The sequence below is a fragment of the Cygnus olor genome, chromosome 3 (assembly GCF_009769625.2).
Source record: "Cygnus olor isolate bCygOlo1 chromosome 3, bCygOlo1.pri.v2, whole genome shotgun sequence".
Lineage (NCBI taxonomy): Eukaryota > Metazoa > Chordata > Aves > Anseriformes > Anatidae > Cygnus > Cygnus olor.
In genome coordinates, this window is record NC_049171.1 from 84,395,624 (window position 1) to 84,420,735 (window position 25,112).

A 25,112-nucleotide genomic window follows, 5' to 3' on the forward strand; every position below is an offset into this window, starting at 1 on the left:
TTTTACTCATGCAAATGTGCTCACAGGAAAGCCACACTGTACAGGTTTGTGCCATTTTGCAGTCTACGTCTGGTTGAAATATCCTTCCTCTCCCAGTTAAATGCTCTGGGAATTACCTGAGACTTATTGCCTTTTTGATCCCTTTCAAAATTCAGTAAAGTCTGATAAGGCTCGTAAATGATTTTCTAGCCCTCCATCCATTGATTTTCTCTCCTTGGGGAAAAACAGAAAACCCCACGAAGTTGTGAGATGTAGCTCATTGCTTTTTCATACATCTTACCAGTTGCAGGCCAAAAATATAAAGTAAAATGCAGGTTCTTCCATTTGAATGTAATCTCAAAGGTTATAACTGTCAAACTAGAATATAGTTCCAAGGCTTTGAAAAGGCCAGTTGCCTCCAACAGTGCTTTTTCTTTAAGAAAAATGCCAGCCACCAGCTTAGTTTGTTCAAGAAGTGGTTTGTATTACACTATCAGCTTCGTAAAAAGAGCAGCATAATGTTGTTAGCGACAAGAGAGAATGCTTAGAAAATGCTTTTTAGGCAATACGTATTCCCCCAAGGTGAGTCAGTGAGACCAGATGTATGACCAGAGGGGGGGAGCCATTGCATTTATTTAAGCCTGGACTACTGAGCTTGACCATATAAAGACCATAGTAAATTTTTCTTTCTGTGTGTTCAACATTTGTATTTTCAGCTGTTGCACGTACTAAAAGATTTGGCTTAGAATAATGTTCTATGAAGCTAAGACACATGGGAAATCTCAATTCAGCATGGACAACTTTATAAAAGCATTAGTAATGGACAACGTGGAAGCTAAAATCAACAAACCCTATCCAGTCATTGACATGGTGCTAGGAAGAGGAAAAAAATGGTGCTTTTTGCTTTGGTTTTGACCACTGATTACGTTTTCTGAGAAAAAGCAGACAATCTTAAACGAGAGGGCCGGGTTACGCACTGCAGTCTCAAAGCCAGAAGGAAGGGGCAGGTCAAGGGCAAAGAAGTAGTGCAGAAACTTCCGAGCTGTAATTGTGTCAGGTCAATTAAAATCTCCTAGTGCTTCTCTTTTGTTAAAAACTAATTTATCGAGAACTGCTTTGCATTTGCCATAGGCTAAAAGAATACACTGGGGTGGCACACAGTGCACACGTGATCAGCTGACATATGGCAACTTCATGCCCAGCAGTAATTTGTTCGTGTGTTTGAGACATCTGATACAAACACAAGGTACTTGCATACTGAAATTAGTGTGTATATATTTATATATATATATATATATGCACTCAGTCTTTTTTCCCTAACTCTTTGGGATAAAATAATTTAATCACTTTTGGAAGTTTAGATTTGGGTAACATATACTAATACCAGTGTAGTAGAGCTAAAGTTTCTTAAAGCCTAGAAAGGTTGACTGGTCTTGACTGTCACACTTCAGCAAGGTAAGGAGAGCTACTGTAAACATAGACTGCTTTTATACCTACCTTAAGCCACAGTTCTTTGCCAAAGCAAAGAGCAGGAATGTAGCTTCATGAATTGTTGAGCTTCATCCTTTGGGATGGTGCTTCAGTTGACCCACGCTGTTTGAAGTGTCCATTTTACAAAAGGGAAACTCTAGGACAACATGATGAATATCAGCTTTATCACTGGGCAGTGCAGAATGCATGTGTGTTGGAACAAAACAGCTGCAACAAAGGCTGAGTGTTGAATTGCCTCTCAAAACATTTTGCAAAGCAAAATATTGAAATGTTTCTGTTCCAGAAAAGCTTAGCTTTTTAATGAAAGTCTATACAAACTTCAGCATTCTTAGCTAAGAATACTACAGCTTAAAAACAGTCTTCGTTGTTTTCCCTGCTTAGTGGTTAATGCAGCTATAGATGGTATGATTATCTCATTGCAAGCAGCAATATTTTAATTGGTCATCACTTCTTAAGCTTTTAGACTGTCTTATGTTTTAAGAATTGATAGAAATTTAAAACAGCTAGTGCAAGGCTTCTTACACCTCAGCAAATTCACCTGAGCGTTTAATACTAATTGGTGTAACAGTGGCTGCTTATATCCAAACATTGCACAAGTATTCATTTTCTAATCAGAGGCTTATGAGCGATAAGTAATTCTGTGTTAACCATTTGGTGACTGAACTTATTTTTATAACAGAAATTGGCATATAGCTCATTGATTTAGTTGGAAGTTCTGGAGCTTTTTTTGCAGGCTGAATTGTTTCAACAGATGAGACAATGACAGAGACCTGATTCTGACCCTACTTAATGAATGAAGTACCAGAATTGTAGAGCTGTTGCAATTGGTGAGGTCAAAATTGAGATCCTATATAAATGTTAACTGATAATTACCTTTATTTATTCTTGATTGCTTGTGTTGATGAGTTTGGGATTGTTTTAGTTTACTCTTGTCATTTTTCCCACAGAGCTGCTCAGAAATTGAACCTGTCTTCTAAAAAGAAGAAGCACAGGCCTTCTGCATCATCTGCTCCTGAATCTCCACTCTTCTCTACCAGCTTCAGCAGTATCCTTCAGACTTCCCCACCCCCTGCACCACCATGTTTGTTAAGGGCAGTCAGCAAAGTGAAAGACACCCCCGGTGTGGGCAAGGTAGGCCTTACAAGTATCACTAAAACACTTACTTTCTGTGGGAGGAGATTTTTTCCTTGTGCAAAGCATCAAGAGAATTGGAAAAGCACATTGTTTCTTGTTTGGCTTTACTGCAGTTGGTCCCTGCACATGCACAAAGGCATGACAACATAGACTACTTAGTGCATGCAAATTTGTAATAAGGTTGAAGTTGACTTGAGCACAGGCAGCCCTCACCATGCAGCAATAATACATTTCGAGCTCTCAGTTAGGCAAAATGCACCTGCACTGGGGCCATGGTGCTACCCAGGGGTGACAGTGTCCATTCTGCTAGGGTTTCTGGAGCAGGTTGGTCTCTGTGGCTGTGTTTAAACTGTGTAGCAGGTGCTTGCTGTGGCATATTCTGGGTTCCTGATCCCTTTGTTGTCCAGGCTGGTATTTTGGCTGGATGCACCGTAATTTGCTTCTGACTCATGTATCCTGGCTTTCTTCCAGTACAGTCAGGACAAGGCTGGACATACCTGATCCGCATACCTGAACAAAGCATATGCTGATAATGATGAATTACTCCCTTTTCCTTCTGTCATGTTTCTTCTTTCCGTTCTTCACAATCACACCCCCTTAAAATGCTGTGTAGGTGCATACTTATGATAGAAAATGGTGGAAGCAATGGAGAAGGTGGCTATATGGTTTGTTGCTGCTGTGTTATTTGTCTGAGTAGCCCTTTTTCCCTGTTAGAAATGGAGGGCCTGACACATTACATCTGGGAATACACACACGCGGTTGCTGAAGACAGCAGTTTGCTTTAATCAAGGTAGTTTCTTATGCAAGCATCTGTGTGTGCGGCTTTTCCATATTCATTGGGTACGCAGCAGAGACAATGCGTTTGTTGCAAATCTTTTTGTTTAGAAGAGAAACTGTAATGTATAATCTAGGAGTACTGAGCATATGATGTGCTTTGGTATTTCTGTTGCTGGTTTTGGACATTCGCTTTGGGAAATTGCACAGTTCCATTTTTTTTCATAGAACAGCGGTATTACTTTTGTGGCTGGTTTATGCCCATTTGAAAAGGGTCTGTAGGATTCCCTCCACATAAGGCTCCCTTCCTTTCCTCTGGCTTGGTAAATGGGAAGAAATGTACAAATCTGTCATAATTTGATAAAAGGTAGTAGTGATGCCTACTGTGTCTTCAGTAGGAGGGGGAAGAAGCTTGAATGTGTTATAGTTGGTATAAGAACCTGCTATGGAAAATACTTACAATAGAAGCTCTCTTCTCAGGATTCCTGTATTTCTGTGCTTGAGACAGGTTATATCTGAGTACAAATAAAATTTCTGCTGAGGAATCATGAAGGATGTGGTTATAAAAACAGGGGACTAATCTCCCTTGTTGAACTATGCGGACACTTACCCTGACTGTTGGTTTTTGCCCTTCCCAAGTAAAGGGTCTACATGCTTGCACAGATGGAGCTCCATGAAAACACTGTAAGCTTGACCCGAACCTTTCTTTCTCATCTGATCTTGGATTTCTAATGAACAGGTCTTGGGGACCAGTCTTGCAGTACACCCAAACAGAGATACAGTTTGCTTCTCCATCAACACCATGTACCAGAACAGGCTCCAGGCTGTATAAGTAAAACTGAAATTTTGCAGTCCAGCAAATGAAGAAGCTATTGGAGTATGTGAGAAATATCTAAGAGGCTCAAAAAAAAAAAAAGTTTTAATACATGCTTCTCCAATCCAAATCCACCAAAGTGGATTAATTCATATAGTCAAAATAGAGAAAGTTCCTTTTTTCCACGACATTCTCATTAGCAAAAATATGTCTAGCCTGCAGTTTCTGGAATTCAGTTCCATTTTTCACCTCTTTGATTTCTTCTAGGAATCACCCTATAATTATGACCTAAAGCTCATATGGTTTCATCAGAGTTTCCCATCAGTTTACCTCTATAGCATAATTTACATTTCAGTAGGTGACAGATGGATGTGAGGCACAGTAAGTGGGCAACGGCAGTGCAACAATGTAATTTATCTGTCAGACTGGGAAAACTTCAGATGAAGTACTGGAATTTTTAGCTTATTTGCTTTTTATTTATTTATTTTTATATATATGTTCAGTTTCATGGGCATATGTTCTGATACGAACATGCAAAAAACTATGTTAATTTTCTCAGAATTTCCTTTCACATAATGTTCCTGTAAGTTTATAAATCCATAAATTGTGGACCCATGGGGAGGAATTGGGTTCTGGGAAGCCAAACTTTATTTTTAGTCACTTAATTTTTTTCTGTTTTCTATTTAAATACCATGTTATGAACAATCCCAGTGTGATAAAACTCTGGTTCACTTTGGGCTTGAATGGGCTGGGAATTTTCTGGCAGGGCAGTTTGTTACTGGAAATCCTGGCTCACCAGAATGGAAGGCAGGCCCTTGCCAAGGTGTTTGGTTTCCAAGATGCCCGGGTATGGCATCGTACAGACAACCTGGGGCTGGCTTCCCAGTAGGCAGGCTCTTGGCTGTAGGGCTGGGAGCCCCAGCACAGCAGCTCTGTGTTACTGGCTTGGCATCAGCTCGAGAGCTCTCTGTTTCCCGGGGTAGATAAGTATCCAAGAAGCTGCAGGATGGGAAGTCAGGAACTTCAAAGCATAGACTTTGAGGTTAAATTTCATTTCACAGTTTTATAAAACGGACTGGGTACCAAACAGCAGACATTTTTTCACATCTGTTAGTAGAATTTTCAAAGATTCTACTTCTCATTACAAAATTGATGGGAATGATTCATTTCAAATTCCAAAATTTCTTAGGAATGGATCAACTGTCTTGTGCAGGCATATAATTTTTTGAATTAAACCGGGATGATTTTGCTATCAACGAGATATTTAATTAGCCAGCTCAGTTAGCGTGGATATGGGTACAGCTGAATAGTCTAAACAAACAAAGAGAAGTGAATTAGAGAGTTTATATCCAGGTTGCGTGCTTCACACCTTTTCCCACAAAAGCCCTTGCAAAGCAAGCTGTACTAGCCTGGAATTTGGAAGAAGTATTATTTGAATGCTAACATTCAGCTTTACTGGAGGAGGAGGATGAAATAACGGAAAGCAGTATTTTACTTCAATGTTAGACACACTGTTGACCACACAGAGAAACAGCAGTGTCAAGGTGAAGTAGTAAGGGATCAGATCCTTTGTTGGACTCATTTCCAATTATCTCTCCCTGAAGTAAAGTAAAAGGGTTGCGACTATATTGCAAATAAATTAGCAGTGCTGCTTGTATGGGTTGTGACATACACATGTGCTTTGGGTTTGCCTTTGCTAGCAGAGGGAGCTGATCCCCAGGGAAGTAGTCTGTTATTCCCACAGTTGTTTCTTGATAGCAGTTTTCCTTTGGGCTGAACAACACTCCAGTTCTGCAAACTGACATAGCTTGAGCATCACTTTTTGTTCTCTCTGTGCTGTCTTTGAGTCATTGTGTTCTGGGCTATTGTCCAGAGGAGAGTGGCAGATTGCTTTTGCTGGACTTAAACATGGACAAAGAGTGCCGCTATCCTGGATGACTGTACGTGCAGTTTCCCCAAGTCCCATCATTTTCCGGAACATACTCCTTAAGTCTGTTTGTTCTTTCTGACAATGGGCCAAGAAATAGAAAAAAAAAAAAAAAAAAAAAAAAAAAAAAGGCTTTCCATGCAGGAATAACAAATTATTCCATGACTAAGATTTCCATGGATTTGCTCCCCAATCTGCTTCCCTCCTTCTCTCCACCCTCTGTGTTATGTCAAACAAAAAGGAAACTAAACCTGAAATGTTCTTTCTGTGAAACATGATGTTTTGCTGAATCTCACATTTCCCATGAAAAACAGTTTAAACGAAAAATTTGCTGCCAGCCTTAATAAATAGGTTGTTTTCAGGTGGCACATGGTTTAGGATGAATGGATGTGGTCTCTGGGCTTTCTTTCATTTATTATTTTTCTGTGTGTAGTCTTACAGAACTCTGCCAGTGAGAAGTATTTGTTATGTTTGGACAGAGATTAATTTACCTTTACTTACATATTATTTTTGTGTGTGTGTGTGAGTTGTTGTATGTCAGTACTGGTCAATATGAAAATAAAATAACAATATTTTTTAATAGAAATCAACCCGATGCAAAGGAGAAGCACGTCATCATTGAACTTTCTTTGGCAAGTCTTTTCAACCTACTAACGAAATGCACTTTAATTGTGTTTACTTTTTTTGTGTTTGTGTTTTACTTACACGATATTGTGTTTACTTTTTATTTTTCTGTAGCACCAGGATTTTCTTGCTTGCAAAGCCTAGTCCTATTTTGCTGGATAATATATAAATTCAGACAAAAAAAACCCACGCCATTTCTGTCCCAGAGCACTTACAATCTCAATGAAGGGAGAAAGATGAGACAGATGGGAAGCAGGAAGAACGAATGAGGTATTATCGCTCATCTTCATAGTAGTGTCCTCAGCCCACCCAGCAGTCCAATATTAGATAGCCCTTGTCAAGTTTTGGTAGGTGTTGTAGAAGATGAGATTATTAAAATCTTTGAAATGGGAGTAATAGGTTACACTGCAGATGCTTCAGAGGAACCCTTCCCAAGTGTGTAGGGCAGGGTAGGAGGCAGCACAGACGATTTTTTTTTTTTTACAGTCAGTAAGCAAGTGAGAGATGCAGGAGATGGTCTTTTGGCAGGGACTGAGCATGGAGCCTGGCTGGGAAGGGCCGTGAGTGACAGCTGACCTGCGGCTGTGGCCAAATGCCAGGAATGCTTGCAGAATGCTGGCAGGTGAGCTGGTGGTGTGATAGACACTCCTGAGTCAGGTTCCTTTCTTCTAAATATCTGTGTCATGTACTGCAGAAAGTTCAATTAAAAATAGTGCCTGGCTTGTAAGAATTTAATCTTCCATTAAAGCATAATACTTGATTGAAATAAGCCTAAAGCTTACTATTCACTTTACATTAGTCTGCAGCTTACCTTTCCCTCACACTGATTTGCCTAAAACTCTATCTATAAGCATCAGATAGATTTTGTCTGACCTCAGATTGCTTCTGCCAAAACAGCAGATTTTCAGAAGCACTCAGCTGTGTCATTCCTCTCACTTGCTGCAAATGTCTCAGCGAGCTGGTACCAACTTCCCCGAATCCCACTGCGGGTTCCCACCATGAAGGCTAGCTGGTGATTATCTCAGCGAAGGTGAACACATTTGTGTGGGGAGAATTGTGATACTCCTTGCTCCTTTGAAGGCAGGTGGTCCACAAAGACAGGATACCACTGATGATTAATGGGCAGAGTCTTAGATCCTTGGCATAAAAAAGGCAGTGGTGTGTTGTTAAAATCAAAAGATGGTCTAATGTCATATCATCCCACTTTGTGTATTGATCACGTAACATACTACTACTATTCTTTTGATCCAAGTGGCTAGTAAAGAAGCATTGCTTCGCAGAGTTTTTCCATATTGGGAAAGTGATATAAAGGGAACAGATCAAGTATTGTTAATGCAATTCAATTCCTTTACTAAGAAATACAAAATCTTGCATTATAATGAAGAGAAGCAACCAGAGGCAATTTTCCTTCTTACACCACCAGGACCTTTCAGGAAGCACTTCGTTATCCCATTCCTTCCCCAGTTTAAGGGCATTTCTTGGTTCTACTGTACCAATATTTGTTCAAGTTTTTTCTTGTCTATGTTGTTCTTTCTGTCCCTGCTTCTCTATTGGAGCTGTTTCTTGTTTTTGTGTACCCCTGCCAAAAGTCACAGTGAACAAGCCCTACTGCCCAAGCAGTTCAGGTTTCTCAGTAGGTTCAGAACTGTCTTTTGGGGTAACAGAACATGCCAGTGCTTTCACCTTGCAAACTTTTTCAGCTATCCACTGCCTTAAAATAGTTTATTGGACTTTTCACTAATTAGGCAAAACTTACCGCACTGGCCTTGACATGTTTTAATCCAGGCTATAACAGTGCAATACATGTGTTAATGGTGAGTTTGTCTATTTGCTGTAGCCTATATGAATCATGATTTGAATAGTCTTTGCCAAAAGATGTTTTCAATAGCTGTGTCAACTCTTTGTATCAGTACAGTGGAAAATAGAGCGACATTCTTAGATTTATGTGATTTGCAAAGTTGATTTAAAGGGAATGAAATTGATGCACACCTTGACTAAGCCCAGAAGGTAAAGAAAACCTCCCTTTTTACTCGGAGAGTTTTCATTTTGACTGATTTGTGGATGTGAGGATTTTTTTGACAACATTATTGTGTACATTAAGTGGGTGTTTATGAAAACCTGTGTGAAGGTCAGCAAAAAAAGCAGCACAGCTTGCAAGATATGTTCTGTTGTTCACTTCACTGCCATCCATCTTGAAGCTTTTTCAGAGAGAAGCAGAAGTGCTCTTCCCTTTGCGAAGGAGAGATTCTCTCTCCTTTATCATTCAGGTGTATAGGGAGAAAAAATTAACTGTTAGGCGATAAACCCTTTATCACAGAAAGGAATTTCTGAGGTGGAAGCTGGTTTTGCCCAAAGTTACCATGGTTACTGAAATGGGGGAAAAAAGGATGATCCCTTGAGGCATTTAAAGGAGACATATGTGTTCATCATTGTTGTCAACATGATTGTTGTATAAATTAAATAGTTAGTTCCACTTGGAATTAAATCCAGACGGCCTTTTGCCATCCAGAGTTGCTCAGAACTGGGGTTTTCCTTTCCAAATATATCAGTTGGACCAGACAGAAGCCTTCATGCACCTCAGTGAGATTTCTGCTAGGTGCACTTTTCTCAGAGGAGTTTTAATACCTCAAGCTGCTTTAAGAAAAAGGTAAAATTAATAGAATTTGGAAGAATCGCTATAAACCATAATCTCTTACTACCCTCAGTCATATTTTCTATGCACAGATATTTTGTTTTTTCTCTAAAGCCAATTGTTGTGCAAGTGCCATCCCAGGAGCCTGTCATTGCATTTAGGTTGGCTGTGAGGTTTAAAGAAAGATGTGTTTTAAAGAAATTTCTACCCAGTCATGTTTCCACAATTTAGAGGATGGGCATAATTCATGTTCCTTCTAGTTGCAAAGTGTAGAAGCTGCAGCTTCATGGAAAGCTAAGAGTACATATCATCCAAGCTTGCTACAGGAAAACCTGTCCCGTTGCCTAAACTACACAGAAATTCTGTGTGCAAAAACAAGGCTGCATTTCTGACATATAATCTAGTCAGTCCTTTTGGGAGGGGAGGATTAGATCTCAACCCTACTCATTAATGAGCCAGATTAAGGGCATTCTGTCCGTTTTGGCCCACCTGCAAACCATTGAAAGCCTGGGAAGTGGTCTGACAAGTTGTCACTCCTGGCATCAGGAAAATTCCTTCTTTTTTGCCCCAAAGAATTAAGAAAAAAAAAAGAAAAAAAATAAAGGTGTTCCTCTTTTTATTGACATCTTCCTATGTGTATTCAGAAATTGTACCTATGGGTGAACTTGTGAACACAAGAGGTGGATGGAAGATGTTTCCCGATGGAATTGAACCAGACAGACAAGATATGAAAAAGGCTGCACCTCATTTTGATAGTATTTCCTATTTCTTTTTTAGAAGAATCAATCCTTTCTGTGATTCTTTTATAGTGCAATTCACCCAGGGAGAGAGCTGTAAGCCCTAATTTTATATTGTTTACCTTGGTCTGTTTTGTTGAATTTTTGTGTAAACATTGAGGATCAAAAGAAAAATAGCTTAAATCACTTCAGGCTGGTGCCATTAAGTTTTGTACATTCCTGAGTGACTTTATTTATACAATGCCCTCTGCATTGTCATGGATATATGATTTTATGTGCATCAGTCTTTGACTTTTAGGTTACTTGCCTGTGTTCTTGAATTGAAGCCTCTTATTGGTGTGAATTATCATAATTTATAGACATGTAGTTGACTAGGAGCCTTGATACACAATCACATGGCTCAACTAATTTGGCTGTTCCAATGTTGTCAACCTTCATTAGCTGCAGAAATCTTTAATATTGGTGACATATTAAGTATGTTTTAAACATACTCTTATGCTATTGAAATAGTATCACAGTAGAGTGGCCACATTTTAAAATCCCTTAAACATTAATGCTTATGCAATTTGAGTGAAAATTACTGAGATTTTTCTAGAATATAAAAACCCATTGTTTTTAAGACTTTGATTTCTTCAAACTTTGTCTGAGCTATTGTATTTTCTTTTACTCCGCTTTTCAGTTTAAATTATACTGCTTGTTGATATTTTGGGGCATTATAATAGGTCTAGTTAATCCTTTCCAGTTCATTTCAAAGACTTCCAGTAGTAGCTCTTGAAATGTCCCCTTCTTCCCTGCCCTATCCCCCCTAAATCTCTCACCCCATTAAATTCATATTTAAATCCATGAAGAAGAGGTTAATATAAATCAGGAAACTCAAGATGAAAGAAGCTGAAAATTACAAGGGTGTTTCTCAGACAATGCTGAGCAAGGAACTTAAATGCTGAATAGTTTCCTTAAACCTGGATCATGGTAAGTTTTCTGAGATCTTATGTAAATTGAAGGCACTGTACTTTAAACTCTCATTTGTAGACCCTATTACATTTTTTTTCCTTAAAACTTCCTAAAGCTCTTCTCCTCCCAACTTTTTCTTTTGTGTTTGACTCCTCTCAGCATGTGTCCAAGAGCAGTGCTCAGTGGCACAGGCAGGATGGGGACACTGCTGGAGGCTCCCCTGTAGCACTGCTGTAACATCATGGACTAATGATTCAGCTGCAAGGCTATTCTGATTTCTATTATAATAAAAATCTGAGCTTTGCCTCATTTCTGTTGTACAACATTGACTTAAATAGATAACCAGCCGAGCTGAGGAAGAGTCTAGTGTGACCTGTAGCTTAGTAGTGAGAATACCACTGAATGTAGCTTTTTTCATTCACCAACTCTTCCCTTTTCTGCCTCTTTATTTAGGGATCAAACACATTTTGGGGGGAAGATCTCTCTGGATACATTTACCCTTTTTTGTGCTTCTTTTTCGAGAAACCTGCGTCTCCACGCTCCAAGTCATTATCTCTTTGTCTTTTTCCTCAGTGTTTAGAGCCACAATTATTGTGCTTTCTTAGGCTGGCATTTATGTTGCAAAATTAAGTGAATGCTACACTTCTGATCTAGGCTGGTCATATAAATTCCTCCCATGGATGAATGGAAAAAAATATTGCCTCTGTTAGGATGGGCTGACTTGCCTACCAGATCTAGTTTTCCTTCTTCATTGATTACAGAGGTGACATAGACATCTGTCTTGGAATAAGATATCTGTGTTTGGCTCGCTCGGGTAAGGTGAAACGAACCTCTCCCTGAGTACGAACACAGCCTCTTGTGTTCTGCTCTGAACCTTTAACTTTAGTATGAAACCAGCTACCAGGAGAAATAATAAGATGCTTGCACAAAGTTCTAGATGCTTGCAACTTTCCTCCTGATGGAAGTCTGCATCCCCTGCTTTCCAGTCTAAGAAACATTGAAGATTCACTGTACTGCACCCAAGTCTACCCAAGGCAGCACAGTGACTTCAGTGGCTCCACCATTTATGCATGAAGCCATCGGACGTTCAAAGAAATGACCAAGAAGGCTTTTTCACGTTTGGCCTTATGCAAACCAAGGGAAGGCTGAATTGTTCTTTATTGATTTAAGGGCTGGAGATGTTCAGCTTTACTTCTGCCAGGATGGACCTGTAAAGCTGATGACAATGCACACAACCATTAGATAAGAGCCTCTGGCCCTCAGATCCCCAAGGTGTCATTGCTCTGTAACCAGAACAGCAAACTGCTTTCAGTGAGGGCTCCTTCCTAGAAAGGTAGGTAGTGTGGCTTGGCATTGAAACATTGCATAAGTGGATCTAAATTCTTGATAACCAAATGCCATTTCATTTTCCACGTCTAAATAGGTGTTTTAATCTATAGTGCTGCTGAAGTGATTAGCAGTTAAAAGACCTTTAATTGGATAGGGAGATATTAAATGCCAGGAATGAAATGCAATACATCAGCGTTCCCACTTTTCATTATGAAAGAATCTTTCTTTTCTATACACTAAAGGTAAAAACGAAATTTGAAAACGTTGACCTGATCAATTTTGCAAACGAATGAGGTTAGTTAATACAATTTTTAAGGTCTATCACCATCAAAACTACTTCTCTAGCACTCAGAAGTGAGAAATGGAGTGGGTGCATCTGTGAGGGGTGGGTGGTTAGGTATATGTGCAATACACACTATACATAGTGTGTATATTTGTATCTACAAACATACATAGGTGCATGTGTATATATATATTTACCTCCCCCTTCACCCAACACAGTGGGAATATATTGCAAAGAGCAATGTATGGTGTTGCTGAACAAGTTATCTGAAAAACTGAGAGGATAACTTGCCAAGACTTTATAGACCAGATGATTTTTGTAAGAGGAAGAGTTCAACATTTTCTTAAGATATTCCCAGTAACTTGATTTTAACCAAGAATATTATCCTTCTTCTTGCTTAGCTCCGTCCGCCTATACATCGCATGATTTTTTTTCTCCTTTGGGGTGACTGAAAATGCTCATAAAAACGGCAGCATTTTACATTAAATTCTCTAGATATCCGTGAAGCTCTATTACATTTCTGTGGATCCCAGTTGGTCTCATCCATATTAATTGCTGCTTGATTTTTCCACGGATCTGCTCAATTTATAATATTTGTACTGAAGGGGAGACACTTAGTTAGAAAAAGATGTGGTGTAAAAATGTGGTGTGTATTAAAATGCCAGGATAGCTGTACAGTAACCTTTACAGCAGCACATATTCCATTACAGAAACATAAACGTGGGAAAACTTAAGAACTGTTGATCCTTTCTTCCCTACCCCCCCTTTTTTCTCTTTTTTTTTTTCCCACAGAAATTGTAACACATGTATTTCCAACTGTACACTGAGCATAATTATTGTCTTAGAGTTGTCTTTGATGTAATGTCTTGCCCCCTTCTTTCCACCATTTTGTATTGCTAGAGGATTAGCCAAACAAAGATCTTGATTTCCAATAGACTTTTTTCCTTGACTGGCTTGGCACCTGGGCCCAGATTCTGGAAGCAGTGTTGCCAAAAAAGCTGCTATACCCCCCCCACCAAGAAAATATCTTAAACATTGCATTTTTGTCTTTAACTTTCTGTCAGCTCTGAGGAGCAGTGCTAAGGTATGTGCTGGCAAGAGATCTGACAGAGGCACTGGGGCTGTGTGTTGCCTGGCCACACAGAGGGAGAAGGCATGCACCCTGATTGATAACAGTGTGTGCAGATGTGATAAACATGGGGAGGCCCTGGCTGCTTTTTGGGAAACCAAATAGCAACACGGATGAGGACGTGGGACTCCTCCTGGGCCTCGTGCCCTGTGACCAGCAAGAATCGTGAATCTCCTTGGATGGGAGGGAGCTATACATCGTAAAGGCTATTAAGCCATGAGAGGCATTGCTGAAACGGACCACCACCATGCTATTTGCTATCTTATCAGGGTGTATTAATAATGCAGCAGTAATAATAGAAGTACAAATTAAAAATAACTGGATGGGCAGATAAGCAGAGTTCTCGAGATCAAGGGGATCGGGAATTGCTTCAAACAGTTAATTGCAGAGCAGCACAGAGAGGGAATTTGCCTTTGCTGTTTTGCCTTTATTATTTTCTTACTCTACATCTTATCTCTGTGAGCATTATTTCTAGGGCTTTTACATAGAGACTAATAGGCACAATATTTCCTCACAATTTTAGACTGTTCTGTTTTTATCTCCAAAGGAATGAAGAATCTTTCACCAATCCATCTAATTCAGCAGAGACTAATAATGCTGAATAAGAAGAGTATTGTGATTATTAGCCTTCCTCTACATAAACCTCTTACTATTTTCTCCTCCCACAATATAAAGCCAGACAAGACATTACTAGTGTGAAATATTCAAGCTTCAGGATGAATTGACGCAGGGTGTTCCCTGGAGGTCTGTAAGCTCCTTTTGGATCACAGCGGCATGAAATCCCTGGCGTCCCTGAGTCTCCTGCGGCATAATAGCTGGGCTGGGCAATGAGAAATGTGAGCATCCAGTTGTCCAGCACCAGATGACTGTGCTCTCCTTCCATCCTTTCCTGTGCAGCCCATGGCTGTCTGTCAATGACTGGCAGGGCTTTGCCTGATTTGGGGATTCTGCATGATACCTTTCAATACTATTAAAATAACAACTCACAGCTACTCTTTGGTCACCTGCTGGGTACCAAAATGTGCTTTTACTTGAGGCATGAGAGAGTACTGTCACTTTGACTTCAAGTCCTGTTTGCTAAGCAATTTTCAGGACACTGAAATTCTGCTCTAAATGAAATAGGTAACACATCTGGTGCAATGTGCAGCCATTTTGCAGTTCTGTCCAAGCAACACTGACCCACTGAGAGATAAGGCTATCAAGGGAAGCCCATTTGATTAAGCGCCTGATACGGTGATGGAGTAGAAGCTTAGCAAAGAACTGCAGCATGACCTTTACTACACCATTTTTCTGGAAAGCAACTGCATTTGTGAAACAAGCAATATAGGAGCTCAGTGTCGAAGACTGTAAATCATATGTTGTCCTGCTTTTAACATAGTTCTAGTAGTCCAAAAAATAAAGCAAATGGAACCGTTCTCCATTTAATGTTGGTATTAGTGAAGATTTCAATCTACTGTGTAGACTAGTTCATCACAGGTGGTTGCTGTGGGAATATCCTCCTTTTTTCATTAGACTAAAACAGTGGAGAAAGCTGCTGCTGCTGCTTAAATATTGGTTTCTTCAGTAGCAGAAGCTACAATGTGTGGGGAGGTAAATTGCACAATAAGTGCATGCGGTCCTTCTGCCTGTGTTTGTTCCTGTCTGAGCACTGCATCTTAATTATTGATGCTTCTTCTCATTCCAAAAGCCTTGTTTTTCCCTGATGTGATTTACATATGCATCGGTAAATGCTTTATTTTTATATTTTTTTTCTTGCATCTAGAGGGTGGAAAAGGGGAAGACAAGCAGTCAGTTACCAAAAACTGGAGTTAAAGTGTACAAACTGAAACTGCTCTTCTCATATATCTGGATCTCCCCTAAATTCTCAGACAGTAATCCCCAAACAAAGATTAATCAAACAATCCTTGTTTTAAGGCATTGTCAGTATCCACTGTCTCTCAAGGCTAGGCTGCATAGATTTGGTCAGATCTGCAAAGAGTGCCAGAGAGGCAGGCTATTAATATTTTCTTACAGATTTCCCAGTTACTGTCTAGACAGATAATATACAAGGTGGATGCCTGCCCTGCATTTATATATATTTTTTGCTATTTCAAGGAAAGTTTGTTAGAGCTGAAAATACCTCCTGGGCTATGTGTGTTTTCATAGCAAGCCTTTGCATCTCAGTGCTTGGTTTTGTGTGTGTATGTGATTTTCTGGTTTTGTGTGTGCATGTTGTACAATGATATATATCAATTTGTCTCTCCTAGAGGGTAGTCCTAGAGCATCTGGATGGAGAAGATACATCCTGTCTAAAATACCAGACTGTGAACAAAGCCCACCTTTCTTTTCTCTGCACGTTTCACTTATCTTTATCTCTCTGAAGCACCCTTCCACTTGTTTTTAATGTGCTCCCGTAAGACCCAATTATTTTTCCTTTATTTTTAGGTTCTTTTAGTACTGTGAAATAGAAGAGTATTTGCCAAATTCTCCGTCCCCCTTGGAAATCTTTTAAAAATACACTACTAAGTAAACGTTCATTGCTTAGTTCAGGATCAAATGACCTGACAAGAGAGATAAAGCTGTGGTAACATGCTCTCTCCCTCCCTTCTTCCCAACACCTTAATCCTACAGCACTGCCGCCCACCCATACCCTTCTTTTGTCTCCTTGGAGGATTGTTAGCTTTCTTCCCTAGCTGTCAGGGACGAAATGCACACAACCTCACACTGAAGTGCATTTCCTTGTTTTGAAGTAAGTGGTTCAAGCCCAAATTTGTAATGATTGTTCAAAGTCCAGCTGATCAGAAAATCAGGCTGCTAATAAAGGCTGGTAGTTGATTTTGGTACTTTCTAGAGACTAACCTTCATACCTCATAGCGAGCAATGGTTTAGTAAGAGTGGTAATAGGGCAAGTAACTAAGGTCTGAATTGGAAGCTGTATCAAGTATTTGTCATCTAAGTGTTACCACCTGAAGCCACTTTCTTTAAGACTAGATGGCAAACAAGCCTCTTAATGGAACACAGAAGTGTGTAAGGCTCTCTAAGAGTGATGCTTTCTGAACCAGAGTGAACCAAATTCAGCTATGACTCTCACGTGTAGAAGGCAAATGTTGAATTAAAATGGCTGTTTCCTGAACACAGTGTGCTCCTACTGCTGGGATTTTAAGAATGGAAAGATAAATTATAGCTTGCTTTGCTTGGCCGCGCAAGCCTAGGGGGCTGTTTGCATATCTGCTGCCCACCATGCATCACAGCAACATGTGCAGTAGCTGAACTTCAAGGCTTATTTAGGACAGCCATCACCTCACAGTGAGCAAGGGACCCTCAAGCAACTGCCCTTTCCTGTGTGGGGTTGTGCAGGAATTCTGCTCTTTGGATTCTCAGAGATGTTTTGCTGGAGATAATTGTTCAGAGAGAGAGACCGTGAAAGTCTGCTTTATTTTAATAGTTTTTATTATATCCCAAAATGGAGACTGAGTGGAAAGACACTTTCTTAAAAGAAGGTGTTAGAGGAGAGGTTTAGGGCCTGATATTTTCAAAATCCAGACAGCTCGAGATTCAGAGCAGTGGAGGGAAGGCTGTTGGTGGTCTCACAGTGAATTGACAAATAGATCAGAAAAACCAGTATGTGAATTAGCAATCTTGACTGAGAGCCCAAGATTAAACAGGCAGACACTAAACAATTCTTTTGCCCCTTGAAATGGCCCTAGCCAAATAGAGCTGAGGTATGTTAATAGGTAAACCGATCTGGATGCAGTTTATGCAGTATGTGGTATGTTTAGAGAAATATTTTGGCCTCAAAAATTGTCAACATGGCATCTTCCGTAGTATTTAATTCACTTCATTAAAAAAATAGCAAAAATAAATATTGCTTTATGCATGGTGGGCAGGTTGTCCCCAGCAATCATGCCTTCAGTTCAAATCCTAGCCTGTGCTTGCAGAAGTCAAACAAAAACACCTCTGTCATGCAGTGGTGCCTTTTAATTTACACAGCCCAAACAGCTGCCAGAGACCGCATCAAGTTCAAGAGTACCAAGGAGGAGGAGGAAGGATGAGAAGGATTATAGTCTGGCAGGAAGAGCTCTGTGTTAAGTGAGACGTTAATTTGCATTTGCTGATACTTAGTTGAGCTTGGAAGTAAAGGCTGTTGCAGCCCCATAGTATACAAATATTTTTGCTTTTGCTTGTGCTTTTTTTCCTCCATTAAGAAGCCAGTTTGTCTGTGTTTTACTGATCTTAGAGATAACACAGATATGGAAAGAAGTGAACCTTCCTTTCAATTCAGACTGAAAAAAAAACCAACCAATCTTACTCCTAGCTCCATCTAGACATGCCTTTGTCATCATGGTTCAGATCTGATCCCTTTGAAGAATTTCTTTTGAGTTGTTGTTAAAAATGTCACAAAAGAATGAAAGAAGGAAAGTAAGAATGAACTGAAAACTCGTAGACCTTTCTTGGCTTAGTACTTTGCCTTAGCAGAAAGTACACAAAGTGGTAGATAAATCATTATCACAGACTAAGCAATAATTTTTACATTGTTGAGTAAATGGCTTTATTTTACCAGGTGTACTCATCAGGCCCTTGTACTGGTGGATCTGTAAGGATGTTGCTTGCAATTCATGGATTTTCTTTCTTTTGATTTATCAAGGAGCAAAAGCAGTTGAGCTAATACTAAAAGACTCTACTGATAATAGAAAGTAGTATAATTTAGTCTAAATCAGATAGAGAGTACAGATCACAGATTAAAGCAGTGTATCATGATTATGAAGGGCTCCTTGGAAATAATGCTTCCTTTTCTTTTGACTGTCTGGTTTTTGTCTTTAAAAATAATTGTAATTAGTACAGCTGATGAGATGCAGAGGGAAGATGGTGTAAGCAAAAGAGACCGATAGCAGCAGTATCAAAAGTGTAAATGGAGATGCATAAGGACTAGTGTCCTGTACTCACCTGCTTTCTTTTGTTATTGTTTTCAGCTGCTCCACGTCACAAATACCCTTTTTTTTTTTGTTTGTTTGTTTGGTCATAGAGAGGTTACAAGGATGTTTCTGATGTATTTGCATTGATTCTGTCTTAAGCTCCTGAATATTGTTCTCAGAGGACATTCATTGCTGTGTGCTTTTGACAGACAAAGAAAAATAATTTCCAAGTGAGAAATTAGGTGCTTCCGAGCACTAGCCTTTTAGAATAGTGTCTGCAGTCAGAAAGGCTAATCGTCCAAATGATAGACATGCATGGTTGACTTTCCTCTTTATGCTGCCTTGATTGAGACACGATGAGCATGCTGCTGGCCTTTACAATGGATAATTTTGTTAGAACAATATCCTCCGGGAAAGGCTTTTATACAGCAAGGATGACAAGTGTGGCAAATTGCTTACAAACCCCAGACCTAGAGGCTTCTCTTTCTGAAAGCTGCCAGCCCACAGTACAGCAGCGCTGCAAAGCTGGAATTCAGTAACTGTTTCTGCTGCTGTAAAAATTATCTCTTTTTTTTTTTTTTCTAAGCCGTTTGCTTATTTTCTCAGAAGGCTTGTTTGCACAGGGCCAACAGGTTTGGGAGGCCCAGAGTATATGAAAACTGAACAGAATCAATTGTTCCCAATGAGGACTGTTTGTTGTTAAACTAATAATGACAGAAGTGATCAACCCCCAGTTAAGTGAAGTAGGGCACTATCTTCTCTCTTCCATTCAATTTCTGATACAGAAGTTTTGTCTGTGGTAACTGCAGCCTCTTCTCGTCTAGTAGTTTTGCTTTTTATCTTTCCTATTTTTGATTTAAGCAGAGTGCAGCTGCCAAAAACATCATATTCCATGGCATTTCTTACATACTTTGTAGTAGCTCCAACACAAATACATACTTTGTGATGTGCTTCTCTTCCGATCTGTGTGTCTTCCGATATATTTTATGGAGGTGAGGGCTCTGGTTCTAATTGCTTACAGTCTCATAAGCAGAATGGTCTCCGCAGTGAAATGAAGAGGCAGGGCAGCACATCATTACCACAGTGGGTGACAGATCCCAAAGGATTTATAATCTAATTTCAGTTCATTAATGACTGTGATATTTAACTCTTCCACCCTGCCCTTTTGCTGTCTTTGTCTAGTTTTCAGGACCACAATATCACTCTTACTCTACAGAATATATCCCCTGACTACATCTTGCTGTCTTTGCCTTATGTCTTTGCTTCCAGGAATATGGTCCGTCTACCTTGTCTTTGTCAGTGCCACTTTTTCACCCTCCCACATTCACCTCAGGGCTGTCTTCTGTTTCCCCTTTTTGGAACGCATCTTTTCCTCTTACACCAACCAGTGTCTTCCCTCCCATCCAGCTTCCCCTGTGCGTCCTGCTGACACTACTCTGTTATAAAAAGGGAGGAAGATGTCTGTGAGCTGTAGTGGAAGACAGTCATCAAGTAGATCAGGGCAGAGCTCTGCAAGAGCAGCTTCACTGATCAATGCTTACTTACATCTGGTAAAGATCTGGTGCCTAAATTTTATGCACTTGCAGCTAACTCACCACCTCTTGTTTATAGATAGATAGGACAAGCAGACAAGTACCTGGTTCCACTCTGGTTATGTGAAAAGAGGAATACAGAATAACTGTAATCGGTCTAGATGCCATTTATGCAGTAACAAATATCTCTATTATCTGATACTTGAGATATTGCTTGCTAGAAACAGCACTTTATTGGACTTACCAGAGGCAGAAGCTTCCTGCATGCTCAGCTAATGCTGTTGCTCCATCTGTGTGGCCAGAGGGGTGCTACCAAATCCTCCTCAGCCTCCGTTCCTGATCTATCCACTGCCTTCTAATGTGAGGATCTGCTCCCATTTCTCCCATAACACTTTTTATTTCAGCTGATGCCATGATCTTTATTGTACCTTTAGGATGTATTTATATGTTATGAATTATATTTTACTCCCACGCTGGTTTCTCTTTTCATAAACAAGCCTTACAAAAATCTCTGCATTGGGCAGTTACATATAAATTTTAACCTTTGTTTTGTTCACGGAGAGGATAAGGTAAATGATGGATTGCATTAATAAAATATACCAGTGTATCGCTGTATGTAAACTGGTCCCTCTTGGTATAATATACCTCTCTTCAGCCCTGTATCAACAAAGCGTTCAACAAGGCATTCATTTAGAAAAGGGGAAAAATATCACCTAGCCTGAAAGTTCAAGCCCAGAGTTAGCACAATGTGAGGGTTAGTGAAGCGTACAGACGCTTCTTTGTCTAAACAGTGTGCCAAGGAGAAAAAGGCCAGAAACGACCCACCTGGAACGTGGAAGCTTTGGGACCATAAATGAAGAACCTCGTTTGCACTTTAACAAAGAGTGTGTTTAGAGGTACGCTCGTTATTTATTAGTATGTCCTCCCAGAAAGCAGCACAAAAGCTGAACAGGCTGTTCTGGCTTATATGTGCAGCGGGACATGACAGAATTCTCATGCTTTTCCAGTTGAACATAACCGTGGATGTTGTGTCAGGATGTATGATAGTAATTCTAGAGAATAATCCAGGCAAATCCTGGCCTCACCCAGTCCACCCCTCCATCAAGAGAACTGTTGTCATGAGGAATTAAAGTGCTCCTGAAATGACTTACCATGGCTGTGACATCGTGTTTCTATTTGCAACTCTCTGGAGGTTATCAGCCTTGTTAATTCATGTGTCATGGATATTGTTGAAGTTAATATCACATCACAAATCAAAGTATATTTATAATATTGGTTTAGAAGTCAGATAGTTAGAAATTTTTGCATATTAAAAAAGAAAACTCTCATCATTCAGCCAAAAAAGTAACTCTGGATTTTCTGTCATTAAACTGACAGGATGTTATAGCTGCTGTAAATAATACTGACGGCTAAAATCTTTTGGCCTCCCCAGTGTACAAATCAACCAGACATGCATTAACTAGTTTCCTCTGATGTGGTTTGCACTAATCCAATATCCTCCGATAACAGGAGAAGGCCTTTAATTAGAACATTTTGGTTTCTCTTCTGCATATGCTGTGGTTTCTCAGAAATCACTTCTTAGCTTGATGGAGTTCAAAGTCAAGAAAACTTTTAAAATCTGTTACCTGAATGATGCCTTGGGACATCTGTGCAGGGCTTTTGGTGGGACGTTAGAGCTGGATGCATGTCCCTAGGAACAAGAGTTGGATTGTGAGTAATTTGGTCATTGCTAGTAACAAGATGGTCAGGTTGCCCCTTAGACTTGAAAGCCTGCAGATAGGTGGTACTGTGCCACATTCTTAGTCTCCCGTGTGCTTCACTACATACGGGAATGATGGGAGGGATAGAGGGCTCTAGGTGGGTCCTGACCTTCCTCTTGTGTTTGCATTTTTTGTTCTCAGTTGCAAGAGCCGAACAGCTGCAGGGCTGCTCTGGTACTCCTTCAATGGCCTTTCTAGAAGCCTTTGCTTTTGCATGAGAGGTTTTGTAGTGGCACCTATTCTTTCAGCATTTCCTTTGCTCCTGACACGCCTTTAACGAGTGGTCCCATCTGGGGCTGAGCAGTGGGAGTGCAGATTTCCCATATACGCTGCTCTGCCTCGGGAGCCCCCTACATTGTGGGTATTACGTGAAGGTTGGAGTCAGCAGCTCAATGACTTTGTCATGCTGCTGAAGAGAAATACAGAAATGGAGCTGCTTTCTGGGGCTGACAGGCAGACAGACTGGCAGCAGCCATCTGAATTGAATGGTTTCATTTTCAAGTTTTAACAAAAAAGAAGAAGGAAGTTATTAAAGGTGGCAGGAGTAGAAGGCAGGCTGTCTGCCTGTCTCTGCACTTTCATCCTTCTCCAGATGACATTGTGATCTTCAACCAGTAACCACTTCCCTTTCTGGTAATGTCACCTTTGCTCTCTTCTGCCCCTTTTGGTCATCAAATTTAAAGCAAAACGTTTAGGGGTTGGCGAGAGAGAGAAGGAGTGACTGAACAGGAGAAGCAGTCATAAGTTACTGTAATAGAATACAGGCAGCCTGATGCCTGAATAGCTTTGCTGAAATTTTCTTGTAACAAAGCAGAAAACTGCCCATCAGCACAGATGCCTGAAATGCCTCTGCTTTCTAGTTAAGTTTGGGGAGCTCGTTTAGTGTCTACTAGCTAATATGGTCTCAAGAACCTTAAAAAATTGACTCAAATACTTGGTGCTTTGATTTGTTAGGATTTTTAGTGTGTGTGATTAACTGAACCCTTTGAGGCTGGTGTTCTCCTGGAAGACCAGGCTTGCTCCTATTTAGCAATTCAAGAGACTTTCCCCACCTTGGAGGAATCTACGGCTAGTCAGGTAGCACCTTAACATGGTAGCACTGCTGGAGATGTGCCAAACAATTTTAACGAGGCTTAAGATCTCCACAAGCTTGTCAAGTCTCATGAGGTGTGTTTGAGACCAGTCGCAGCTGAACCTCATCTCAAGCTCCCCTGTGGCCAGGTCTGTATCTCCTGGTTTTGAAGTCTAGTGAGACCTCCTTCCTGCTTTCTGACCTCTGCTGGTTGATTTGCTCACTAGCCGTGCCTGGTGTGCTGGGCCGAGGAGGAGAGATGTGGCTGGAGCAGTACACGTTTCATGGACTGGCTCTGGGCCCCTGCACCACGCGAAGGGATGTGCAGCTGTCCCACATGCAGAGTGCTGGTACGCAGCTTGGCACGTGGAATTTTGTGCACTGGAACAGAAGAAAGCTGGATCTAACCAGGCATCTGCTTTTGACTCCCTCGACAGATGTTTTACGTCCTCAAGAAGTACGTTATACCCATGTAGGTTTTCCCTTGACTCCCTCAACAGTTATTTACTTTTGGTCCTTCAGTGCATAAACCAGTCTTCTGTATCAGTTGTGGATTGGCTCTGTCATAGAACATTAATGGTTTGAGCAGCTGAGAATCAGAGGAAGGAGGAATAGTGAGGAGAGAAAAGGAAGCTAAATCTCTGTGTTAATGAACATAGATATTTTAAAGTACTTTGCCCCCCCCCCCCCCAATAATGTTTGATGCACAGTAATTTTACTGTGTAAATTATCATCTTGGATGAACTCAAACTAGAAAAAAAAACTCTCCATTTCTTTTTTTTTTCCCCTTTTTAATACATTTGGAACCTTTTGAGAAGATTGCACGTAAAGGTTTTGGAGATTCACAGCTTGGGGGAGAGAACATTGATTTTATCATTTTGTGTAGACACACACATCCACAGACAGACGCCAAGTCACTGTAATAGTTTATAACAAACCGTTCTGATCCAGAGAAGTCTGTGTAATTAGATTAGCCCTTGGCCTGGCAAACACTTCATAAAGTTCTGTTAATACAATGTGAGAGAGCTAGTAAAATAAAAAGAGGAATTTATCATGGGCTGAAATTGAAAAAAAATCTATTCTTTTTTAATTTCATGGCAATGAATCCACTCGATAAATATATTTTCCAGCTGGTCACCATAAGGGTGTTAAACTAGGAATACTTAACTAACAGTCAGTCTCCATGTTTTTTAAAGCAGTATTTTAAAAATCTCTACAGGTCTTAGATGGGACAGATTTCCATTCCATCATGCACTGAAAAATTGATCTTTAGTGGCAGTTATTGTTGTTGTTTTTATCTTTGCCGTCAGTTTGTTCAGCGCTGATTCAATGATCCTGTCCTCTAAATCAGACTGAGAAAACAGATGACACACAGGACCAGGATACAGACAAAGTCCAAAATAGAGAAGAGAGCCTGAGCTGTGGCATAGCACATGGATGAGAGAGAAGCTTTTGCAGAGCACAGCAAGGGTCTATCCCTGCACCCATACCTCTAAAGGCAACAGGAATTTTATCACCAGCTTCAGTGGCAGCCTAATTAGGTCCCTGAAGGCATTTGGAAAATCCCTCTCGACATCTGATGACTGTTCCCTGTGGTGTCAGTGGAAGAGGATGCATCATCTGTCAGTACAAAAGATGGCCCTACGTGGAACTTTTTTTTAGAACAAATTAGTATTGCAGCCCTGCTTTTGTCACTGTGTGGCTGAAGCAAAGTGCAGCCTTGTCAATGAAATATAGCATGAGTTTGTTGTGAAAGCAGACAAATGGCACAGTAAGTTAATGCAATAGTCTATCTCTAGACATCTGGGTTCACACCCATGCTCAGACCTTGTGTAAAAATGAGTTTGTAGTCCCAGTGGACTCTTTAGCACACCTCATTCACAGTATTCCTGCATGTTTTGGCAGGTTTCCATCTCTGGCCAGAAGAGGCTTAGGGCTAGAATAGCTGTGGAGCTTTTCCAGGTGAGAAATGAAGAGTGCTGATAGAGAATTGCAAGAAAATTGTTCAGACTGTGTCTGTGGTGAATGGATGGAGATACCACCAATTAGGTG

General features: G+C 40.3%; 1 protein-coding gene across 2 annotated transcripts in view; it reads left to right on the plus strand.

Moving 5' to 3' along the window:
* The window catches only part of KIF26B (kinesin family member 26B), a 295,268-nt gene that overhangs the window by 184,996 nt on the left and 85,160 nt on the right, over positions 1–25,112 (plus strand). Inside the window, exon 5 of one of the 2 annotated variants that reach the window (XM_040551406.1) lies at positions 2,418–2,601. In XM_040551406.1, the coding sequence (XP_040407340.1) occupies positions 2,418–2,601 (184 nt within the window). Of the gene's footprint in view, positions 1–2,417; positions 2,602–23,007; positions 23,518–25,112 lie in introns of those variants that run through there. The other variant, XM_040551407.1, reaches the window with a different exon arrangement.